This window comes from Uloborus diversus, chromosome 1 (genome assembly GCF_026930045.1).
Source record: "Uloborus diversus isolate 005 chromosome 1, Udiv.v.3.1, whole genome shotgun sequence".
NCBI classification, from domain to species: domain Eukaryota; kingdom Metazoa; phylum Arthropoda; class Arachnida; order Araneae; family Uloboridae; genus Uloborus; species Uloborus diversus.
In genome coordinates this window covers 96086765-96112998 of record NC_072731.1, presented here as the reverse complement: position 1 = coordinate 96112998, position 26234 = coordinate 96086765, and the positions used below count along the sequence as shown (strand labels likewise).

The following is a 26234-nucleotide window of genomic DNA, read 5'->3' as shown; positions in this document are numbered from 1 at the left end:
CTTTTTTACCTTTATTTCGTGAATATTTCATGAAACAGCGTTTAAGGTTTTTAATGGAGGCATTAGTGAACCATTAGAAGATGTAAAGCTTCATCTCATTTCGTACCAGAATGCAAAAGTGGGTACAAAACATGCAAGAAAAAAGTTTTGCTTTTTAAAGCTCCAGCAGATGAAGAAAAACTAAAGAAGTGGAACTCGTTAATTCCCTGGTTAGATAAAGTTTTTGATAAATATAACTCAATTTGTGCTCTGCATTTCGAAAAACATTCTATTGAAACGCATTTTAAGCATATTATAAATGGTGAGGAAGTTTTGATTCCTGGGGGAAACCTTTCTTGAAAGATGAGGCAATTCCAACAATTTTCCCAAATCTGCCAACATACTTTCCTTAAAAATTACCAAAGAAAAGGTCCATCAGGAATTATGCAGTTAAGAAAAATATTCCCTGTTTTAAAAAAAATAAAACTTGATCTTTCTGCAGATGAAACTGAAATAACCACATATAAATCTATTATAAATGAAATTGTTCATATTAATTTGCCTAATGAATATTGGGTTTGTATGAAATTTTAAAAAATTCCAAATATTGTAGTTTTTGTATATAATGAAAATTGTTGTGCAGTTTATTTTCACGAAGCTACATTGTTTCATTAAACAGATAAATAAAAATTGTCAGTAGAAAAGAAAAAAAAAAACGCTTTTTTAAAGATGAGAAGAAATAACTGAAGGGTAAGACATTAGTTGTCTATCAATTTGTAGACACAAAGACAAGGATGTTTTCAAAACAAAATTTTACACAATTGAATCTGAAAATTTGATAATTATATTTTAAGGCAAATGTATTACCAATTGAGATGACTTAGGATGCAGTTTGTTGTTGTTTTTAATGCCACTTGGGAGACTCAAGCCCCATTCATGTAGCCAGCATGAGTTTAAAGCAGAAAGGAGCGATTCCTGAGTAAATGAGGCCCCTAAATGAGAGAGACCGACTTGGGCACGGTATATGGTAGCACCACCTCTACAGTTTATAGGTCTGGAGAATAGGTTGGAAATCTCCAGCAATGCTACGCCTGGTAACTTTTAGCGACCAACTATTAGCCTTTCAGAACAAACGGAATCAACAAACTCATAAGTAATATTAAAAAAAAAAAAAAAAAATTCTTGAATTTGATCTTTTAAAATCCTGTACGAAATTGATAATTATTATCGTTATTGAGATAAAAGTTATTTAAGTCTCTTGAAATTTTAAGCAGAGTGGCAAATTTAAACACTTGGCGAGGGATTGAAAGTACCAATTTCTTACAGACGATTTCCTCGTCTGCATGTGGCAGGACATTCATATCTACAGAGAGGAAGAAGCCCTGATAATTTTAATTAGCTTCAAGAATTTAGAAGCAGTTTCATTTTGAAATTAGCGGCACCCACACGGCTTTGCCGTAGTAGAAAATTAAAATGTCATTTGATTAGCCTGTATATTATTTAGAAATAATGGATGATGAAATTCTCACCAATTGGCTATGTTCATTTGCTCTTTCTATGTTACGGTTTCATGTCATGATAATTTCATAATTTACTTGTCCATCTCATGATAATTTTGCTCTGGAAATGTTCTTAAAATTGAAATAGAAAAAGAATAAAATTGAATTTTCGAAAAATCGATTCGAGGTGCACACCCCCATGCTACAAACTAACTTTGTACCAAATTTCATGAAAATCGGCCGAATGATCTAGGTGCTTTGCGCATCACAGAGATCCGGACAGAAATCCAGACAGAGAGACTTTCAGCTTTATTATTAGTAGAGAAATAAGAGACGCGCAGTTATTGAATACTAATAGTCTACTATTTTCATTGAAGATAAACCAGCATTAGGTCATTTTATATGCTTCAAAAAATAAATGAACACCCATGTAACAAATATTACTTATTACAGAATTTGTCTTTTGCTCAGAAATAAGTTCAATCCGAAAAACGGGGCTTTTAAACTGTGAAATCAGTGTGCAATCGCTGATTTAAAACGAGTCTGATTGAGGAGCATAATGTACTCCTCGAGCACAGCGTCATCTGGATTTTACTCAGATCTGACCTCACTTTTTCTCCGTCGATCGGCACACTACTCTTTCTAGGCACTATAGAAAAAGTAAACATTCAAATTGGCATCAATATTCTAAGAAAGAAATCGGTTGATGTTAAGAATTTCTCTTGTTTATTAAAGATGATTACGTAACTGATACGATAATATTTGAATAAGCATTATTAACATTACAGTAAAAAAATATATATATCAACTGAAGAATAAGGTAGTTGAAACAAAACTGTGTTGGCCCTAGATTCTTGGGCCCCATAAATTTTTTTGCATGAATGCATATTTCCAATTCAAACCAGCAATTTAGTAAACATAATTTCCTGTAATATTCTTATAGGATATTTATTTTTAATATACAGTAAACTCCTGATTATCAGCAGTTAGATTATCCGCGTTTTTTTTACAATATTCATTTTTTTTTTAAACTGTTAATTTTGTTATTGTTTGCTTTTAGATTTTTTATAGATGCTTCATATTCAATGTTAGTAGAAGTGATGTAGAAATGTCTGTAGTTATAAAAATTTAAATGCATGTGAGAGTGTTATTAATATTTTTTCGCTATTGTATACACTAAGTTTTTTTTTTTTTTCCAACCTATTATTCGGATTATACCTCGTTGCTGTGACACCTCCTTCTGCGGACAATCAGCAGTTTACTGTACTCATTGAAGTATGTTGATTATATAAATACCTATATGTTCATTTATAACAGAAGTCTAGAAAAAAATTACTTAAAAACAATCTTAAGCATAATTAAAACTTCAAAAGAATGAAATGAAACTATTTATTGAATTTATAAAAGATTACTGGGAGCACAGCAGCAATAAAATTAAGTTTATATATATGCCTATAAAAACTTTGATAGTAAGGAATGTCTGAGGAATTAGCCTGTCAACATACTTCCTCTTTCTTTTTTATAAGACACTAATAGAGTCAAAATCCTTTGAACTATATCAGTTCGATAAGTGGAAGACTGACATATGTGAACAGGTGTATCAAGGACTTCAAGTAAATCAAGGCGCAGTAGTTCCCAGTTCAAAAAACGACTCAAACGGGGAGAGGCATTTCTAATTTCACTGTGGATCATCTGGTATAAATGTCTTGCTTCACCATATTTCTGAAAACAAATGAAGAATCATATCATGTGATTGTATCAGTCACTAAAAGTTAGGAGCAAATAACAAATTATACAGCACATACAATATTAACAAATTTTATAGTACTTATAGGTCGTCCACAAATGATGTCATGCTTTGAGGAGGAAGGGGAGGGGGCAATGAAATCGTGACAAGGGGGAGGAAGAGGTGGCGAGAAGTGTGACATCACACATTTTGGTTGAAAAAAGAAATTGAAACAAAATGTTCATGTGATATAGTATGACACATGACAAGGGGAGGATGTAAGGTGAAGTATTATACATTGTGACAAATGGAGGGAGGGGTAATATGTTTAAAAAAGTGTGATATCATTTATGGACAGCCTCTTAAAAAGATTGATTAGCTGAAGTGACATTATTAAATATGTAAATGGCAACTTCATAAAGAAAACCAATAGTTTTTAATAAGTGAAAGTAACTAAAAATCTACTCAAATGAGCATAGATAATACATAGATATTTGCACTCAATTTTCATTGAATAGATAAGTGCAGAAAATGTTGGATTCAGAACAGTTGAGGTTAGTTTGAGTTCACTTAATACTAGATCTGCGCAGGGTTTAAGCTGAGCTCAAAAGAATTTCAACAAAAAAGGTAAAATTGGAAAATATGCTTTAGCAAAATGCTACGTATACAAGATGTTGAAATATCTTTTTTTTTTGATGACTCAATGTGTTTCTTTTTCAATTAATAACTAAATTCAAAATTCAGCCATGACATATTTAAGGAAATAAATACACAGCAGCAATTTACCTTTTTCAGTTAGACATAAAAATTTAAAATTGTACTTATTATTGAGTGAACAGAAGTTTGATTTTCAAATGATACAAGTCTCCCCTTCCTAATAATGCATTTATTGGGGAGATATAATGCTCATTAAACTAAGTGTTGTTGTATTTTAGTAATTAAAACTTCATAGGTAAGATTTGTAATAAGATTTAGTTGAAGTCACTATGTTTATTTCCGCTCTCTTGCGTGTTTTTTTACATTATTATTTGGTTTCCGAGAAAAAGGCAAAAAATGCCTTGCTTGATTTTTGTACTTGAGATAGTATTTTTGCATTTTGCGAAAAATGCAACCACAGTGGAAACCATGGATCTGGCAGACTTTCGATATGTTTGGAACTGAGGAGTGGGTCATTTTGAACCCAGATTGTAAACCAATAAAATATGCATAGGAGCTTAATTTAGTTAACTGAAACATTTTTTAAAAAAGTAATAAAAAAACCTAAGTATCGATATTTAAAAATTTGTATAAAACAAAAGAAGTCAACTTAATAGTTAAAAAACTGTATTGTGTAAAATGTCACTCTGTAGCATAGGCGGATTTAGGACTGAGTTCCTGGGGGGGCAGGATTTTTTTTTTTTTTTTGGAGCAACATTTTTAATTGCCCTCCCCCCTCCCATGTTTTTGTCTGTTTTCTGTGATGCGTAAGACCATTCTTGACTTTTTTATGTGTTGTTTTCATTACTGTGTGTAATCATGCTGTCCTTTTTAAATTGACCTTGAAAGAGAGGGGGCTGGTATTAAGAGAGTGACACAGTGCTCCTTTTTAAGTGGGATATAGAATATCTCCAGTTTTAGGGGGGCCCGGGAGTTACTCCCCCGGAGGAAATTATCTAAAATGGATATGAAATTCTGCATTTTGAAGTCTTATAAGGGTTAATTGGAAATAATAGGCAAATAATTTTTTTTTAAGTTTTACGCTTTAAAAGAGCTTTGTGATGCAAGTTAATACTTTAAAAGAAATGGTGCACAGATTTAGAGGATAGGTATCAAGAGAGTAACATTCTACCCATTTGAAGAATTCATAATTTATACACTTGATAAGAAATAAAATTGAAGCACACTTTGCTTAGGAGTTTCAAAGACTTGTCTAATTATTTTCAAGGTTTGGTTGGTTAGATTGGGTTTTTGGCTCAAGAGCCCTCGTAGGCTATACTGCGCCAATTCTTTTCAGGGATTTTAGAACCTATCAATAATTTGCACTTTCCAGTCTCTGAAATTGAGTAGTAGATTATACAGCTGTACAGTATTGTTCAAAATTTGTAAGAAACGGCTATTTTAAGTTTAAAAGAAAAAATAAACTTTAATTTCCTATTCAAAAAAGAAAAAATCATGATTTTTTTTGTTATAAGATTTTGGAAGATAAGTTTTTACTATATAAACTCCTGCCAAAACTGGCGGACATTGTCCCCTTTGCCCCCCCCCCCCATAAATCCACCCATGCTCTTCTGAACTATTCAAAAACGAAAAAATAATGACTTTTTTTTAATTTTTGGAAGATGTGTTGTTACTATATAAAGTCCTCCCAAAACTAGGGGGGGCATTGCCCCCCCTCTGACCCCCATAAATCCGCCCATGCTCTGTAGTATAGTAATATCTCTTAACAAATTATGGCATGAATTTTCAAATTTCAATGGAAAAACACAGCATCCGATTTAATATGTTTAGACATATTTAAAAAAAATAAATAAATGTAACCAATTAGTTTTATATTATGTAACTCAATTCATTGAGTTTGTTGCATATAAAACAGCATACTCAGTTTTGTACATTTTGCAAATGAGTGTTTTATATTTTTAACATATCTCCAGTTTTATTTTCACATATAAAAACAAGTAGGCTGTTCAATAAGTAATAAAACTAATTTTACTGCCGCAAAACCACTCATCGGAATGTTAATTTCTGTGGCATGAAAAATGTCTGTTGTCTGTATTAAAAAAGCTACCAATAGTAGGCGCTTACAGACTCATGTTCCTGAGAATTAAATGATTGAATTGAAGCCTGTAGGCGGGCGTCTACAAGACCCAGCCAGTTGTCAAAATGGAAGCATTTTTGGAACAAAGTTATGCAATTAAAGTTTGTTTTTGTTTGCAAAAATCAGCATGGGAGATCTTTGATATGATACCTGAAGTTTTCAACAATGAAACAATGTTGAGAGTTAATACTTTTGGCTGACATAAAGCTTTTAAGGAAGACAGGCAAAATAGGAAAGATATTTAACGTGAGGGATAACCTTCAACATCCATCACAGAGACAATGATTAACACTGCTGCTATTATCATGAAGGGGAATGGCAGAATTATTTTACATCAGTGATTTCTGGCTGTTTCCTCAGCGTAAGAAACGAGGCAAACATTTTGAAAGCAATAAAGCATGTCTAAACTCTGCAGAGGCAGTTTTGAAAAAGCTCTCACAAACACAATGTTCACAAGTTTGTAAGAAGTGGACAGAATGTTGGAATAAATGTATTTAGTCTTGCAGAAGTTATTCTTAAATAAACCATGTAAATTATGACGGTTAAAGTGGTTCTGTATTTTTTATAAATTTAGTCTTATTACTTATTGAACAGCCCTCGTATGGTATCAGATGCATTTATATTTAATCTGTAGTAATCCCTCTTTTTTATTTGTTGCATCACTCGCTCTTTTGGTACTTTTCTTTTCAGGAAAGAAAAAAAAAAAGTCTTGAAGTGCTTTAAATAAATATTTAATGAATTACAACCAACTAATAGTTTTGTAGTCAGTTTTACATAAAACCCAGGCATTGATTATCAGCAAGGTCCAAAATATTACATAAAGTCTTAATTCTCAACTTCATATTTGTATTCAGTAAGAATAAATTTAAATAAAAAATGAAATTGTGAACTACCTTTATAGCTCTCAGTTCAGCAGCTTTAGCCAATAGTATATGAATCATTTCCTGATCAACATGAGGTGGAACATTTTTTAAGAAAATGTTAACTGCTACTGGACATTCCCACTGAAAAAAAAAAAAGCAAATGGAAATTGTGAAACACATAATCAATTATCTATTAAAAGACAATTTATGAGAAAAATATAGAACTAAACAGTTTCAGCAAGATAAGACAAAGAAATTGTGAGGACCGGACTACAAATAAACAAGTGGCAACATATATATATATATATATATATATATATATATATATATATATATATATATATATATATATATATATATATATATATATATATATATATATAACTGTTTCAACATACCTTTTTATTGAGTGTCCATAAATGTTGATAGTTGTATTTTGCTCTGAGCTGATTGACAAGATATTTAATATTAACTGCTTCAGTACAGGTCAAAAGACGTCTTTCAAAGGCAGCAATTTGAACACTGAAATCATCTAAAAAAGGTGTCAACAGAGAATCTGATTTATTATGCCACTCTTAAAAACATAAATGTAATACTTGATAAAAGTAGTAACAGGTTACATATTTAAGAATGTGCTTCAGCCGCCCCCCCTTCCCTCTCCCGAATAAAAATGATTATGCTCTTGTCCTAATCAAAATTGGCATTAATGATTTCGAAAGTCATTGTTTCCGTTAGTTAATCTTCCAAATTTCAATTTTAGGTTTACAGTCAACCCTTGTTTATAGCAGTTAATCAGTACCAGACTTGACTGCAATAAGTAAATATCAGCAAAGTAGGATTCTTTATTTATGAGTCCAATATTTTCCTAGTAGGTGAGGAAAAAAAATTATTTACCACTTTTTAGACACATTATTAACATAACTCAAGCCTTCTTAGGCATGAAATAACACTCTTATAACTCAATATATTGCACAAAATATGAGGAAGTACGATAAAGGTTCAGAAGCTTTCATTGTTAATTTTGTACAACAAACTTCATAGTACACAAACACAGTTGTTACATACAACCACTAATCTACAATAATAGTGCAACTTGTAACTTGTTCAGTGTTTCCAAACCGGAGGTCCGGCAGATCAGCACTGGTTCAAGGAAAAATGTGACTAGTACTCATTGATTTTTTTTCTCATCCATGTTAAAAAATGTTCCTTACTCAAAAAAAAAAAAAAAAATCACCATCATAATAAAAATAACATTTTACACGACATCTGTTACCTGAATTTTGTGATAATTTTCATACTTTTCTATGATTTTTCAACAATGTTTATTAATTCTGTATAATTATAACAATAATAATTTATCTTTTTCTTAGCATTTAAATATTTTTCGTAACAGTTCTTTGACACCAAGTTAAGTTCTATTTATTCATTTATTATTATTATTATTGTTGTTTAGTAAAAAGTTATGAAAAACCTCAATCATTTGCAAATGTTTTTACAAGTATTTAATGGTCTTTAAGTCAAAAGTTTTTTCGTCTTTTTTGCAAAAAAAAAAAAAAAGACCAAAAAAGTGGAAAAAATCTTACTAGTTTGTATACAAAATTCACATGTTTTAACAATTTGCAAATGCAAGGGTTTTTTAATATATATATATATTTTTTTTAATTTTACAAAAAAAAAAAAAAAAAAAGGTAAGAAAAAGGAAGAAAGAAAAGGAGAAAATTAAAAAAAAAAAACATCAAGGTCCACAACTTTTTTTAAAAAAGCTCCTGCTGGCCTGCAAGTGAAACAAGTTTGAGAAATGCTGACACAGACAATTGTATCAAAATTAAGGAATTGTACCTGAAATCCTCAAAATTGTACAATACTGCAATTGTGATACATTATATAAACTGTCGCCGCCTCAGAGCAACATTTAACAACAGTAAGGCAGTGCACTCACATCCTTCTGTTGCTCTGAGGTGACAATACATATACAAACTGCATACAAACAAAAAATAATTCAATGATAACACTGTACAACAGAGAGATGACAGAAGAATTGGAAGTGGAAACAGGACACTCCATTTTCTTATAGGTAGGAACAGCAAGGATGAGCAAGCTGTAAAGTGTTTACTGTTTGCACAATTTCGCCGATCACACCTAATACAAAATGAAGTACTCCGTTTCCACTCCAGTTCCTCGCTATCTCTCTGTGGTCAAGCTTTACAAGGAATATTAACAGCTCCTTTATGTTAAGTGAATATGCTGATAAATAAAACAGATTAAGAGATTTAATTATCAAAAAATTAATTTTAGTGGTTAAAAACAAAAACTTGTTTTAAACAGGTATTGAATATTACCAGTGAAGCTCTTGTCAAACTTATAAATTTCTCGTTTTGCAGTAGGGCCGTATGCAAATAATGTCTCAAGCTCTTCAGCTGTAAATAACATTTCTGAATATTTATCATACTTCTTCATTAGCTGTTTTGCAGGTATTGATGTTAAACACAATGTTCTGAAAGGAAAAAAACAATTAAAGCAGATGACAATATGAAATGAAACAAGGTCAAGGAAAAAATAAAGATAACAAAATTACCTAGTAAAATTTTTTAAAAACAATTTCATTTCTTGTGAGGCAACAGGAATGACATCTTTTAAAAGCTGAAAAATAAATGAAAAACAAAATAAATGTAATTCATTAAGAGTTTTTTACTTATATTCATTAAATGTTTGAAAATTTATTTTACCCAAAAAATGCTCCATCTGATTCAAATTTCAGACTACAGTCATGGCAAAGAAAGATCTGTTTTTGTGTACACTTATTTGTTTGTTTTACTGCATAATTCTGAATTTTTTATATTAGGATACATAGGAAATTTAGAAATGTCAGTCAGTTAGCTCAGCAGGATGTTATAATTACTGTAATTTTGTTATTTTAGTAATATTTTTAAAATCAAATGCTGTATGCTAAAAGGTTATTCATTATTCCTTGACCTCAATTTAAATTTATGAATACTTCCTTTTGCTTTCAGAGGATAATCTTTTATTCAATCTATACTTCTTTTCCTGCAAGCTGCATTCATGTCAGTCAGTCACCATGCTTTTAACATTTTTTAAAAAATGATCTAAAATGCATTTTAAAACTTCAGTTATACCATTAAATTAAGCTTGAAGAAATCAATAAACTAGGGAAAAAAAATTAATGGATATTTTCTGTTGCATGTTTGTAATATCAGTCAGTTGCCCAACATGTCAGTTACCAACTTGTCGTAAATAAAGCAAATATTTATTTTAGCAATAAATTGGCCGCTGCTTACATGAATCACATTTGTTCTAAACAGTTTTGATTCCATGAAGCAGCTGATTCAATATAGCGGCTAATTCAATAAAGCTGGATTATGTTCTGTTTTTGACAATTTGATTCATTAAGGCGGTTGATTCAATTAACCGGCGTTCATTGTATGAAATTTAACAAACGTATTTTCATTGCTTAGCTTTTATGTAAACTTATAAGTTTTGCTGCTTACTTTTGAACACTTGCATTAGTATATTTAGAAAACTACAGAAATGTCAGTTAGTTACCAGGATATCAGTCAATTACCAAGCCATTCTAATTAATGTAATTCTTTATTGTAGCAATATTTTAAAACTCAAATGCCATAGGCCGAAAATTTATTCATTGTTCTTTGATATTGATCTGAATTTAATAAAAATTCCTTTCACTTTTAGGAAAATCTCTTACTTAATCAGTATTACTTTTCACACAGGTTGGATTCAGTCAGTCAGTTACCATGCTTTTAACAATTTTTCTAAAATCACCCAATATTTATTTTGGAAATTCAACTGTACCATGATATTCAGCTTAAAAAGACAATAAGAGAGGCGAAAATGTATTTTTAAAAATTAATATTTTATGGTTTATATTTCAAAATACCTATTGTTTTGCTCTGTGAATGTCAGTCAGTTCTCGTGGAATTGCCTATTAATTATTTAAGAAAATAATGACTAATTAAAATTACTGGTTGTACCCACTTAGTATACAAAATAATAATAAAAGCACCTCTTCTACTATAAAACTCATTAGAGGATCATTCCATGCGAAATGAGCAAAATTCGCAAAAAAGTGGTGGCCGCATGGTAACAGATTTTTATGAAATTTGGTATACAGGTTCCTTTCATGCCTATATAAAAATATCTAAAATATTTTTGCTTAAAATTTTTTATTTAAATAGTTACATGCGATTGAAAATTGGTCAAATTGAACAGCATTCTCATCAATGCTAAATGTTGCACTTTTGAAGGCTTGTATCTTGTTAACTATTTAATGAAAACATAAAAGTTATGTGTTTTTGCAATCTATGGAGTAGGGTAATCAATCTGATATCAGTAAAATTTTCAAAGTTATTATAGTTAACTTTTAACCGAGTCTCAAAAACTGAAAATATTTCAATTTTCTCATAATTAAGCATTTTATTTTTTAATCTCAATCTTTAAGGAATGCATTAGCTTTGATGAAATTAATACCCAATAATTTGCTAAGTATCATAAAAGAAATACCTTACTTTTGAAGTTGTATTTTAACTCATTTGTCTTCAAAATCAGTTTTAAACTTAGTGACATTTTGTAAAATGATGATTTTCCCCTTCACGTACACACAAAAATTCAAATGAGGGAAAATTCAGACAACTTTAAAATTTTTCAAGAATATAGAGGCTGTGTTTCTACTATTTGCTTGAAGAAACTCGAAATTGATTTTTGATTTCCAAACATAAAATAAAATTCAGAAAAATAGCATTTTCTTTCTATTTTATGGGTCAATCCATACAGGTTCGACGGATGGTTGCGCTCGACCATTTTTAATTTTTTTCAAATCCATATCCCTAAAAGCTGCATATGAAAGATGTTTAAAACCTCTTTTATTTTTTCTCTCAACTTTGATTTTTTGGAGGTCATCAAAAGTGATTTTCGTATTCAAAAATGGGACTTTTAGACCTTTGCATTTTGGCCAAAATCTATTTGAATTACATTTATGACAGTTAATTTAACGCTTTGATGTTAAAGTGCATAAGTTGATAGTCTTACATGCTGAGTTACGTAGCTGTATGTTAATAATTAAAATAATGGCAACAGGTTAGTTCAAGACCAAATGTAAAAATTTTACTCATTTCAAAGGGGGATAACTCGCGTAGGGGACGGAAACACAAAATTAAATACGGCAAAAACTAATCACTGGAACCATGCTAAAAAGAATACGTAACTGTTGCTGTGTGTTTGTGCGCCCTTTATAGATTACAGCCCCTCAAAAATCGGAAAAATGACAAAAATGACATTTTTAGACCCCTGTAAACCAAAAGGGGATGGAATTAAAAATAAAATTTCTTGGCCAATTGAATATTCCATTCAAGTACTATACATGTTATACATATTGTTTTTTGTATTTGGTTTGTAAAAAAGATACAGGTCTTTGAAATTGAGCAATTTTGAATATTCCATTCAAGTACTATACATGTTATATATATATTGCTTTTTATATTTGATTTGTAAAAAAGATACAGGTCTTTGAAATTGAGCAATTTTGCTAGTCAATTCACACACTAAAACAGAAATTAAAAGTGTGAAAACTTCATTGCACCTTCTTAAATTACATATATTGTGCCCTACATAATACATTATACTGAAAAAACATATTGTAATTTTCAAAATAATTATTTTAATTTTATAACTTAGAAATATTTGAACATGAATGAGTAGTTTACACTGTATGAAACCTGTATGGATTGACCCTTATGTGAAATTACGAGAATTCAAAACACTAGATAAAAGACTCAATGATGCAAAAGCAAGTATATCTAACATTTATTTCGATTTTTAAAAAATGTACATTTTAGCAAATACTTCATAAACATGCTTTTGAGAAAATGAAACAAGAAAGAAATGGTTAGTTTTGCTAAACTTACAATAAAAAGAACTAACTAATGAAATTTTGCCTAAGTTCAAGTTACTCTAGTAACAAAAATACGCTGATACCAATGATTAAAATTTAATAGCATCTAAAAGACACTTCAATATATTACATAAAAAAACTTGAGTAAATTTAGAGCATTCCCTCATCTTCAAAAAAACATCTGAAACAGAGGAAAAACTGAAATTTTCGATTTTTTAAAGTACGATTTCGTCATCAAGAAATTCATAAACAATAACTAAATTAGAGCAGATAGTTAGTTACAGATAGTTTTTCAATCTGAATCATTTTTACTCTTATATTTTCATTAAAAGAGCTAGAAGAGTGATTTGAAATCTGAAGTAAATTGGCAAAATTTCAATATTTGTTAATATCTCAGATTTAAAAAAAGATCCGAATAAATTTTACTTTGCTTTTCCCCGATAGAGATTTGTTTATAGAATGCGGAAATATTTATTTTTTAAGTGTACGTTTATAACTTATGGAGTTATTGAGTCACAAACTGGCAGCAATGAACTCTGAAAATTTAGGCTTAGCGTAAGCATCAACTTCTAATGTCAATAACAAAGAAACAAACAGTTTTTAAACTTCCATACTTTGCATTCCCTCATAGATATGCATGGTTTACCTAAATAAAAATTTTCATTGAAATGTGTGACATGTCAGCCACAGCTGATTTGCTCATTTCGCATGGAATGACCCTAGAGAAAGTGCCCTTTTAGTTTAATAGAAGGTTCCCTTTTATCAGAAAGCACCCTGCTTCTTTTTTATCTGTGCGAAACACGAAACTTTGAAAGAATTGAAACCATTAAAAAGTCTTTAAGGCGGAAAGAGACCCGTTGAGAGCACTGTGATTTTGATGATCTTTTCATTATTTGTCTAAGTTCCCAAATTATTTCCGACATTTTTTCACCCTTAGCTCTTTTAGACAATATTTTCACGCATCACTAGACAGTATCTGCATTTTTTAAATTTATGCATGGATTTTCTATTTGTTAAACAATGATTTTTACTATGCTTGGTTTCACGCCTTAGTAAATTTCTATCAGTTCGATGAAACCTATTGATAAAGGTACAAACTATGCAATTCAAAAAAGACATTCCAGATTTTTTTCTCTACATTCCTGCAATACCAAAATTTTGACGTGTAAATACAGTCAGTTTCCCATAAAAAAATATCTTCTGTTACAACATAATGGCTAACAAAATATTACATGTTCACTTTATAAGGTTATATTAAATTTAAAGCAAACAAAGTACATATGAAAAGAAAACATCATATAATAAATTTGAAAATGTATGTATTCTTACATCACAAACAATCAATGATGATTTCTCTTCATGTGTTTTAAGCAGAGAACACCAGTTATTTATGACAACTTCACCACTAATTGTTCGTCTTATGGCATTGGAAAACACAACATATAGCAGCAAATCAGTTTTTCTGAAAAAAGAAACCAAAAATAAAAGAATGCAATGATAAAACATTATATATGTATGTCTATGGGTTTGAGAACATAGACTCAAACATACTATACAATTACATACTGACAAAAAATGGTGGTGAAGTTTCAAATATGGCTCAGCCTCACATTACTAAACAATAATTTATCTTTCCTATAAATACTTAATTTGGAGGAAGGTTTATTAAGATTCATTAACATGAAACAAATATTTAAAAAGTTTCTGACGAATACTTAGCCTTTTATGAAGTCGGTCAACAAAATTCAATTTTTCTGCATCGTTCATATATTTGCTGAATTGATCAGAAAATTATTTCTACAGAATATGTTTGATATTTGATGCATGTTTTTGAAGGGAACATGACACATATAAAAAAAATCACTATTTATGGATGTTGCAAAGTATTAAATGAGAGAAAAAGAAATGTTATGATGCAAAATTGCAAAATCTATTGGATAGTTATGCTTTGCTGTTAAAATAATAGCGCAGGTTTTTGAAAATCAGTGAGCTTATAATCTAACATTGGGGGGGGGGGGGGAGACAAGGATCAAAAGCAGGTATAAATTTTCAAAATTTAACAATCACGGATAACATATTGTGGGTATTCTTCAATGAGAAGTACATGATTGGGAAAATATCAATTATTGTTGCATTTGGTACTTTTTCCGACAAAAATCAATCAGTGTAAACAAGAAAATTCTCACAGAAAGAAAAGCTACTTAATCACAAAAATACAAAAGAGAATTTTTGTAGAAAAATAATACTTCACACTCAAATAATCATAACATTAAATATAAATAGAATCAAGTTTTACCATTCGGATTTTACATATTTTCACCTGTGGTGACTCTATTCAAACCAAATTTTAAATCTCTCTCTCAGCTTGACGAAAATAAAAGCAAGTTTTATTATTCTAAGAAATGAGGTGAAAAAAGTTGAGATTTTATTTTGTTGTTCCTTACATTTGCTTTCTTTTTTTACCTGTGCTGTACCCAGAACCTTTACAAAAAAGACGTTTCTGGAGTGCCGCAGCACAATGAAATAGGCATAGCCTCAGAAGGAATCCCCATATTAATGCAGACAAGCTATAATTTACTATGGTAGATTAAAACTGATAAAATAATGACTATAAAAGGTTCCAGTGACTGTAAAAAGTTTGGAAATTTTTCAAATAACTTTTGTCAAAGATCTAATTTGATGTAGAAACTAATGTATGTAAGCTCAGCTCGGACAAAAAGAAAGGTTCAAAATATTGTGTAAATAAGACTCAAAATGGGATTGAGATTGATGGGTTGCCTACTGCTACAGGATAGGGCCATTCCATGGAAAACAGTAATTTTGTTTGCATATGGCACTTCATATATTTCATTGAAATTAATGACTTAAAAGGGTAATGAACAAAGTTTTGTTGCTTAACAAATTACAAGCATATGTGTGATTCCTTAAACAAAAGATATCATCAATAAATTTTAAAATGATTACTTTTTAATGAAATATATGAGCCGTCACATGCAGGACAAAGTGATACTTTTCATTAAATGGCCCAATCCAATTTTTCTTACAATGGTTTAAAGTATTGCTTCTCAACAAATGAGATACGTTTAACAATACATTGGCACTTTTGCTTTCAAAATCTACTTATTTTGTCATTGCTATATTAATAGAGCAAAAACATTAACTAATTCATACAGCAAATTACAAGAGGTTGACTTTGTATGTCCTGCACATGACGCATGCAAATAAATTGAATTTTAAACAACAAAATTGTTTGATAAAAATTTAACTGTGTCGGGAGTATCTTTATCAAATGTAAAGATTAAAAAATGGGCTTCTGCTAAATTAAAATATTAAGAGACATGACAAAATGTTAGTGAAATTTAAGCTTATGATTGTCCCGAAAGTGATGGCGGAATGGCCCTAAAACATTTTATTTTCTGATGAAGAAAGATGGGTAGCAGCTAGCATGGGTAAAAAAATCTAACTAGGGTCTGTGACGCAAACGAAAAATGTAATGCTCTTTAACTGTGAAATGATTCTTTTAATGATGCTTTGTTGATTTTGATCCCACTTAAAGCTATAGACCCCCTAGATACACATAAAGGTTCATTATGCTCACTTGTTGGATCACCATTAAAATTTCGAAATAAATAAACAACTGAATGAATAAGAAAATAATTAAATATTTGAAATACTGTAAAGCTGGTGCAAAGAAACAATGCATGAAGATTCTTACCATCAATACGAAAAAAGTATCCAAAAAGTTGCATAACAAAAGCGTTTTGATAAAGTTTTACAATATTTATTGGGAAATCAAAAGCAGTTTTTAAAAACCTAGAGAAAACTTCATGCAGTTGCTGATTTATAACCGTAAGTAACAATGTGTCAAAAGACTGACACTATAAAAATACTTGATACATACCCTTCATGCTCTTGCAGAATATTTAATTCAACCGCATCCCTAAGAGACAAAGGAAGTTCCATCTTGATAATGTCACTTTTTAATATGTCAATGGTTTTCTATAATAATAAAATAGAGCAAAATTCAAACCATTTTCTAAAAGTTTCTACTTCAAACAGTGTAACAAAGAAAAGTACTTGGAGATAAACATGAGATCCTTTAAAAGTGTTAAAGTTTTACCCCATTCTACAACAATTCAACTGTTAAATAAATAAATCTATGCATAGTGAAACCTGAGTAAGTTGACCACTTGTAGTGCACTACTACAGCACCCAACTTAAACAAGTGGTCAACTTATAGAGGTTGATTTATATGACATAGGATTAATTCTGTACCTGTAAAAGCGGTCAACTTACAAGGGTGGTCAACTTTACAAGTTTCACTGTACATTAAAATAAATGTATGTTTGTGTGTGTATTTGCATGTTCCTTATACAAAACCAGTTTGCGTTGGATTTTTCCAAACTTTCCACAGAAGGTTACTGCTCTAGACAAACAGCATGCATTAACTGCTATTTTTGTTTACTTTAAATATGCCAATGACTTAATTTGGAGGGAAAGACTACTAAGGACATTATCTGATCTTGGTATAAGTTACAATATACTTATACAAATTTCCATGGTCAAAGGATGCACAGAGTACGATATGGATGATATCTCTTAAAATGAAAGCTGCTTAACACTGGCCTTCCTTAGGGAACGATCTGGAGAGATAGCCTTTTCAACCCCTACATTAATGACCTGGTGCTTTTAGATCCATTCTGGAAACAAAATGTTCATTATTAGCTGACGATCTGTTCCTTTATACACTCACTGAAAAGAATCGCTAAATAATATAATGAATGAAAACTCAGTCAGGCCTTGAATGTTCTGGAGAAATGGTTTAACTTCAATAACATAAAAGTCAGTATTGACAAAACAGCCCCAAAGTCTTTTTCCCTCACTCACTCACTTTTTCAAGTAGATTTAACATATGGAGGTCTTTTAGTAATTAGAACAGAATGTTATACTTATTTAAAAGTCCCTTTTGACCAAAAGTGATCCTGGACCATAATTACTGAGGAAGTCATAAACTTGTTACAAATAGGTTGACAATGATAAAGCGCCTCACAAGGTATAAATGGGGCTGTTTCTCGCGAACCCAGAAATTGACTTTCATGTCCTTTATTCTTCCTCTGATAACATATTGCTATGACCCTTTAGTAACTACATTCAAGGACAATTTGGCTTCTCTGTCACTGGTTTACAATCAAGTTCTTTGCCTCATCAATGAGGACACTAAAAGCCACTCCAATAGATGATATTCATTTGTATACAGGTCTTGGATTAGTCAAATCCGAGAAGTCCAAAATCTTCCCCTTTTGTGATATAATTTAAAAACACTGTTCAATGTACACATTTAAGATAAATTATGAGTACTGCTATACTTAACAAAAACCACAATAACTTACATTATGACCTTCTTTTACTGAAGTTTGAAGAATTTCCCTCAATGGAGTGGTAGAATCAGACTTTTGATAGCCAAGTATGTGAGCACAAGCATCATAGAATCCCTTCAGTTTCATAGGATTTATATGACAAAACTTCGGAACAACCAACTGGAAGGATAAAAATTAAAACACAAATTTTTTTTTCAAAGAATCAAACTTTAAATTTTATAAGGAAACTTCCACGACATTGAATGTTTTCAAAAGTATTTCATTAATGCAACATATACAGTTTAAAGTATTCTCCATGTCAGTATCTTGTTTGATGATTAAGCAGTAGATTAAATGTTTAAATGGTAGAAAAAGCAGTGATCATTAACACTTAGTAATGTAACAAAAAAAAAAAAAAAGAAGAAGAAGAAAAAAGGAGAGAGAGAGAGAAAGATTGCTTCTTTAAAAAAAATTATTCACCTCATCACATTACTTCATTTTTTATGAGGTAAATTCTGTTATATGAAATAAAAATCGAGAAATGGAGGCTATTCTGTTTCTCAAATAGGGCAATGAAGTAAGAAGACATTTTGTTACAGATAAGACAAAGAGCATATTGCTCTGAGCTTATTCTTGATGTTAATGAATATTTTAGGTTTGTTAGTAATGCAAGGCATACACATTTCAAAGACAACAACAAAACACTGAATGATGCTCTTTTTTATTAATTGCAAACAGTTTTTTCAAGATGTTGGAAGTAACTTCTTGAATGGCAAGCTGAAGAGCAAAAAAGCTAGAATGGTCATTTGACCTTGTTAATGACTTTTAAATTAGGTACTCAACAAAGTGTTCCAGACCTTTCCCCAGGATTGGACGGGAGGGTGCCTCGCCCAACTTGCTCTTTGTTGGGATTTGTCTTTTGTTTTTACCTTAAGTTCATTGAACTAGATTAAAGAAATTCAGAACCCAACATCAAAAGCCGTGCAGTCTGCCAGTAGGAAATAAAACATACTCAGATAGTGTAAATAAATAACATTTATTCTGAAAATATCAGTTTACATTAAATAAATTATTTAATTACATACCCAAAATAATTTTGACTAAACCCCCCAAATGTATTCAAAAATTCAAAGTTGAACCGTAGGACGAACGCAATATGTCAGGAACATGAAACACATTAAACAAATTGTAAAATGTCATCTTCCATTGACCAATTTGCATGTCCCCTGACACTAAAATAGATAAACACACCCATCAATAGCTTGAGCCACCACTGTTGACATTCCCACGAACAGTTCCACCACACACAAACCGATAGGCTTCTCAGTTCTAGTAGTACCTTCTTCCTCCACAGCTAATACCACTGTTCCAGACACTGGAATAATTCTAGGAACTTAAGGATATTCCCCAAGTGTTTCCAGGAAATTCGACTATCATCATATCACAGTTCTCCACCGATGATTCCTACAGAGGTCTCCATACCATAGAAGAAGCACAGGTTAGTTGCTTGGAACACCGGCCATGTTTATGGAGTAGGCCTAGCTCATGTCCGCTATCTTCTAAAGTCAACTCACACAAATAATTGCATAAAAAGTGACATTTCCTCCACAAAAACTGAGTAATTTAAAACTTGAATAATGACATTATCACAGAACAAAATTTATTTCATGCCCTGCATGAATCTAAAACAATTTACTTTCACAGCGACTTCGAGTATGCCCTTATTTTAGTTGCCGCAACCCAACAAGGTGGCCAAAACGGCAAAGACCAATCTTTGATCGGTCAACAAAAATAGGAAAAATGCCAAAAATAGAGAGTAAGCCCTGAAAGTATTTTGAAAAAACCTATTTTCTCGACCACAATACGTCATATTATGACACACCCTCCTTTACATTGAAGATATACATCTCAACTATTCCTGATTGAGTGATTGAAACAACTTTCTATTCGTTCTTTTGGCTCAGAGTAGCCAGAAACATCTCAACCATCGGGTGTTACTTCATAACATGATTCTGAAGTTGCGCGAACATGCCCAAATCAATTTTCAGTTATTTGCCACCGGGAAACAGGACAGGGAGTGGCAAAATGTAATGGAGGTAAGTTTCAAAATATAATTCCACATGTGAAATCAAATTAAAGGTACTCTAAGATATCAAATAAAGACTTATAAGCTAAACACCTTTGATTATTAGAACACGCCCAACTTGCCATTGAAAAAAACAGCGCCCTGATTGCTTTTTTGTTCATTAACTGGCATCCTTTTGATTTAAGATTCTAACTAGGAAAAGGAAGAGAGCCAGTGTCCCCTCCCCTTGTTTTCCTACAATATCTTTCTTTTAAGTGAAAATAGCGAATATCCGCCCCTCCCCCTCTCCTCCTAGTTCGGATTGCCACTGAGCTGACCATGAGAAAAGCATGCCTTCCATTATCAGTTATCACAAAGGATAAAAAGTGGTCTGCGCAATGTAGAGACTAAACAATGTTCTTCCAAGGGCCTTTCACTTTGGGAACACTACTGATAAGCCACTGCTGAATTCCCAGAATCACTTTGTTACTCCTTGCCTGAAGATTTGCATCAGGACCACTGTAAATCTTAAAGAGAAGGGGGAAAAATCTTCCCCCTTCTCTCTAAGATTCTCAGTGGATCCGGTTTGCATCCCCTTTTATTCAATAATGGGGGGCTATTTACACTATTTTCCAGCGATGAATGCTGGCTGTCATCCTTCCTCCTTATTGATTCATGAAAAGGGAAGTGTTTCTTTGTCCAATCAACGCCTCCTAAACACTAAATGCCTATACTTTTCTGGCTTTTAGCATAGAACAAAATGATCCCAGTAAGAACAATTTTGGTAATCTTGTTATCGAAGGTCGAAAGTATTAGAAATTAATAGCGGAGAACACAATTGGTTAACTTCTAAATTTAAATTTTGAAACTGACCTATTAACAATTTGATTTGAATTGTTTGGATTCATCGTCATAGCAACGTCATTCATGTATTATCGCCAGGTAGCGTTGTTAGAGTATCGACAGAGGATCACTTTTAGAAGCAAATGTGATAGGCATTTAGTATTAAGGAGGCGTTGGTCCAATTGATACATGTTTTAAGGTAATAACTCATCTCTTCCAGCCAGATAAACGTTAAGGTAACCCTACTTTTTAAAATCTTTCATTCAAATTCAGGTTTTTAATAGTGTTTTTACATTTTGAATTAGAATTAAGCAGGTGCAGTGGAGCACCACAAATCTGTCGACCTGAATTCCGCCAACATCCAAAATCCGCGTCATTTTCTTTTCTTTTTTTCTTTTTTGCTGCAATTTTTTTTTTATTATTTTAATTTTATTTCAGTCTATGATGATCTAAATCGGGATTATTTGCTGAAACATTTGTTTTTGCACATAATTCATGGATAATACGTTCTGTTTTATGTTTAAGCTTTATATGCACGCCAAGCATTTTTAGGTCCTAAAAATAAGTTTATATTTTTGCTCAATATACTTCATATTGTCTACTACCGAAAAAATAATTTAGCAATATTGAAAACTGAAAGCAGATGCTAGAAAATTGCTGCAAATTTGCTGCAAAACGCTAATATTTTGCGTAACACGTGGCATCAAAAAAACGTAAAAATGACAAAAATACAAAGAATTCCAGGGTTCGCGTTTACGCGCTATAGCGGGTTTTTTACGCAAATTCGCGGGAAAGGGACGCAACTTCCGCGAAAAATCGGGTCCCAGGGACCCAGAAAACCCAAAAGATAAGAACCAGAAAAAAAATGGGAGAAAATGCTAAAGATCTATTTAGTAAATGCTTTTAAGCTTCAAAATGACCAGGAGAATCAACAGAAAGGGACTAAAATGACCCTATCTGTTTATCAGCTATTCAAACACACCCCAATTGTGGACCAGTCAATGGAAATTTAGTGATAAGACTGGAGCTTACAGTGACCTCCTGGGCAGAGCTCAGGGAGCAAGTTCACAAATAGCCCATTGTACTGTATTCTAAGAACAAGCTTTCCCTCAACTTTTGTCTTGAGGAAATTCCTAAAAACAGAAATGAAGACTAAAAATGAGAGAGGTTCTCAATGCAATCTTCAGGATTAATACAAGACAATTGTACACTAAAAATATTGCAATTTGGTATTCATGTAACCGGAATTACTTTTGAAAATCATTATTTTGCATCCCCAATAAAAAGAGGGGAGAAAAAAAATGGCGAATATTTTCCAGATCGTGCTAAACACAAAGAGTTCGGAACTTTACATTTTTCTTGTTAAATTGCTTATGAATACTTGAATTTTATACAAAAGCACTTTAACCTTGTTCTTTTTCTAATAATTCATCTCTTTCTGATGGGTTATTTTTATTTGGACTTGCAAAAGACGGGTATTAATCGATCGCGCCATTTCCAAAATGCCGCGATTTTAAAAATAGAACAAAAATCAAAACAGATATTTTGAACAAGTCAAAATAAAGTCAAAATATTGTTGGATGGGAAGGTATGATTGAAACTAACTCTTGCCCAAACAACGTAATACATTTAGCAGAGTGAAATTGGAGTTCGTGAAACAGTATAATTGAAGACGAATAGCTCATTAAACATCAATTAATTTATTAAAAGATTAAAAACAAAGTATATGGCTTTGACAAAAAGTAAATAAGGATAAGTATATCATTATTGCAAATACCCCGTTGACCTAGACTAATAAGTATTATCAATTGACCCGACTATCGTTCATGAGGAACGAAGTCTTCAATGGACAAACGTCATACTACTTCAATTAAACAAAAAAAGGCTAACAGCCTAAGCTTGCTGAACAGACAGCAAGTTGGCTTGCCTGACATGAGCCAACGCGTCTAGGCTGTGCAAGAAGTGAGAGAGAGATCAACTGATAACAGCTTTGCTTATATTCAGAATCTCATTAGCATATCTTCACTTCAATGCTACCTGATCGTGATCTTCAGTGGCCAAGCCCGAAGCGTGTGTACGTGACGTCACATGTTCAAGAAGAATCGACGTTAAATTAGTCACGTCATGGGCAACGCCCACTACACGTGCCGTTCTCTATTCCAAGACTAGTTACGTCACGGATTCTAGCGTTCGTTAAGGAACAATGATATGAAAACTGCAAATATGTAAAATGTTATCTAACATACAAAATGATAATAAACCTTCACTTAGATTGACATACTATGTCTATCAAGGCCTCCCCATTATCATTTCGATAATCTAAAAAAATTTGAAAACTATAATATTAAACAATCTTTAAAAATTTAGCCATATCCTTTTACAAAACACAATAACAATGTTAATAGAACAACAATTATTAGAACACTTATTTCAACATTAACAAAAAGGAATTCCGGAGATCCGTAACGTCCGAGAAACACAACATCAAAAAAACAGTTCATGTTCGAGGAAAGTTCATCTTGTTAAATCAATTTAAATTTCTTCTCAATTGAAAGTTCCTTGTACACATTTGTCTGAAAAACATGAAAAAAAAATACACAAGTAACTGTTCAAATCAGCATACGTAATACATTATAAAAAAAACTCTAGGATTTCTAATATTGATCAATGATAAAATTGAATTTTTGAAAAAAAATTGATATACTATGTTTGAGTTCTATTTTAAACTTCTCATAAGGCATTCTGCATCGCTAAGAGAAACTCAAACAAGTTTTTTTTTTCAATTTATCATAAACTTTTGGTCCTTTAAAAATTTGACCCTTAAAGTTGTGACCATTTAAAATTCCAGTTTTAATATTTTTATACTTGTTAGGTAAAAAAAATTAAATATTTCGAAAAAGTAATTTTAACAATTTTACAATTTTTCCCGTTCAAAAATTAATTAACCCTAATCACTTCATCAATTACCCCACTAGAAAACGATCTAGTGGCTTTTACTTGACTTTTAACGAAGATAACAATCAATCAAATTGTTCACCTTGTAAGAGATTTAACATGAAAAATATCATATGATGTAAGTGCAAATACGAATAGTCAAGAGTTACAAAAAACATTTTCAAAATTTGGGGAAAAAAAAAATTTCTTAAAAACAATGTTATTTTTGTTCACAATAAATATTTTCAATAAATGTTTGCAATTCAAAACAGGTTTGAGATTTCGTGAAAATATCTGCCAAATTTTCCTTACTTCGAATATATTTAATGTCAAAAACATTTTTACAAACTAGATCTCTAATAAAAAATAGTTTCACATCTATGTGTTTGCTTCTATGGTTTTCAATAGGTGAATTTACAAAATCAATTGATGCTTGATTGTCAACAAAAAGAATAGATTTAAATTTAGATCTTTTGATTACTTTATTTTCGATGCATTCATCTAATACCCTATCAAACCACATCAATTCCTTAGCGGATTCTGTCATTGCAACAAATTCAGCCTCCATAGTGGATAAGCTTACACTTTTCTGTTTAAATGTACGCCATTCAATCGGCGATTTGTCTAGAAAAACAATTTGTCCGCCTAAGGATGTGCGATCGTCTCGATTTGACGCGAAGTCAGAATCCGAGAAAGTAATCAATTGAATTTTGCTGCATTGTAACTTTAGTTTTAAATCTCTCGTTTTCCAAACATATCCGAGTAATTTGACAAGGCCATTCCAATGAATTATACCAGGATTTGATTGGCGGTGATCCAGAGCTAAAGACTCATGAGGTCTGAACTTACACTAGATAAAATCGAAATTTCAGAGATTTTTAATACTGCAATATTGTTACATGTTTAAGTTTGTATTATATTTAAATAAATATAGAAGCACTATCAGTGGCGGATCCACGGGGGGGGGGGGCTAAAGGGGCTTAGTCCCCCCCATGAGGTCTGAACTTACACTAGATAAAATCGAAATTTCAGAGATTTTTAATACTGCGATATTGTAACATGTTTAAGTTTGTATTATATTTAAATAAATATAGAAGCACTATATAGAGCGGCGTATACATGGGGGAGGGGAGAGGGCATAAGGGACTGTAGCTTCTTCTCTCATTTCGTCAAAACTTACGACAGATTAAATTGTGATCTGCAATGGCACGGAACGGCTCAGAGGGAATAATTTCATTCTGCGATCGAGGTATTTTTTAATCTGAAAGTTAGCCGTAATATATTTTACATCATTCCAAGGCTAAGGGAGCTATAGCCCCCCCCCTCCCCTCCCCCCCCTCCTCTCCCATAAGGTCAAAATTTACACTAGATAAAACCGAAATTTCGAAGATTTTAAATACGTCAATACTTCTGCGAATTACAAACATGCATTATATTTTATTAAATATGTACACTATATACGGTGGTTTATTAATGGCGAGTTTGGGGTGGGGGGGGGTAGTAAGGGGACTGTGACCCCTTCTCCCATTTGGCTAAAACTTACAACAGATTACAATGCGATTTGTAATTTCATGGAAAGTCTTCGAGACAATAACTTTGTTCTGCTATCGAGGTTTTTAATCTGAAGTTATTACTTTCCAATTAACGCCGTCAGTGGCGAATCTATGAGGGGGGGGGGCAAGGGAGTATAGCCCCCCCTACCTCCATGAGGTCAAAACTTATACTAGATAAAACTGAAATTTTATATTTTTTAATACTGCACTACTTATGGATATTTTATGTTTGTATTATATTAAATTAAATTTATACATTTCACTGGCGGATCTATGCGGGGGGGGGGGGCTAAGGGGGTCTATAGTATCCCCTTGAGGTCAGAACTTACACTCGATAAAATTTCAGTTTTAGATATTTTTAATACTTTAATATTTTTACTAAGTTTGTAATATTTCATAAAATTTATACAGCTTCAATGGTGGATCTGTAGAGCAGTGGGGAGGAGGGGGAGGTGCTAAGGATACTATAGCAACCCTTACCATTTGGTTAAAAATTACATTCATAGAAAATGAAATTTCAGCGATTTTCATTACTGCACCACTTTTGTAAACTTAAGCTAGGATTATGTTTACTAAATTCTCTTCCTGTCAACGGACACCACTGTTCTTTCTTTGAAGCCCGCGACATCCAGAATGAAAACCTGTCGTTCACTAATCCTTTTCAAAACGTTTAGGCAGTAAATTAAGCAAGTGTACTA

General features: G+C 31.8%; 1 protein-coding gene across 2 annotated transcripts in view; it reads right to left on the bottom strand.

Moving 5' to 3' along the window:
- LOC129231125 (integrator complex subunit 8-like) overlaps window positions 1-26234 on the bottom strand; it is a 79888-nt gene that overhangs the window by 10229 nt on the left and 43425 nt on the right. For both annotated transcript variants that reach the window (XM_054865375.1, XM_054865382.1), the window contains exons 9-16: window positions 18175-18321; window positions 16686-16783; window positions 14114-14246; window positions 9437-9501; window positions 9201-9355; window positions 7260-7393; window positions 6892-7002; window positions 2984-3200 (exon numbers count right to left, since the gene is read on the bottom strand). In XM_054865375.1, the coding sequence (XP_054721350.1) occupies window positions 2984-3200; window positions 6892-7002; window positions 7260-7393; window positions 9201-9355; window positions 9437-9501; window positions 14114-14246; window positions 16686-16783; window positions 18175-18321 (1060 nt within the window). The remainder of the gene's footprint in view (window positions 1-2983; window positions 3201-6891; window positions 7003-7259; window positions 7394-9200; window positions 9356-9436; window positions 9502-14113; window positions 14247-16685; window positions 16784-18174; window positions 18322-26234) is intronic.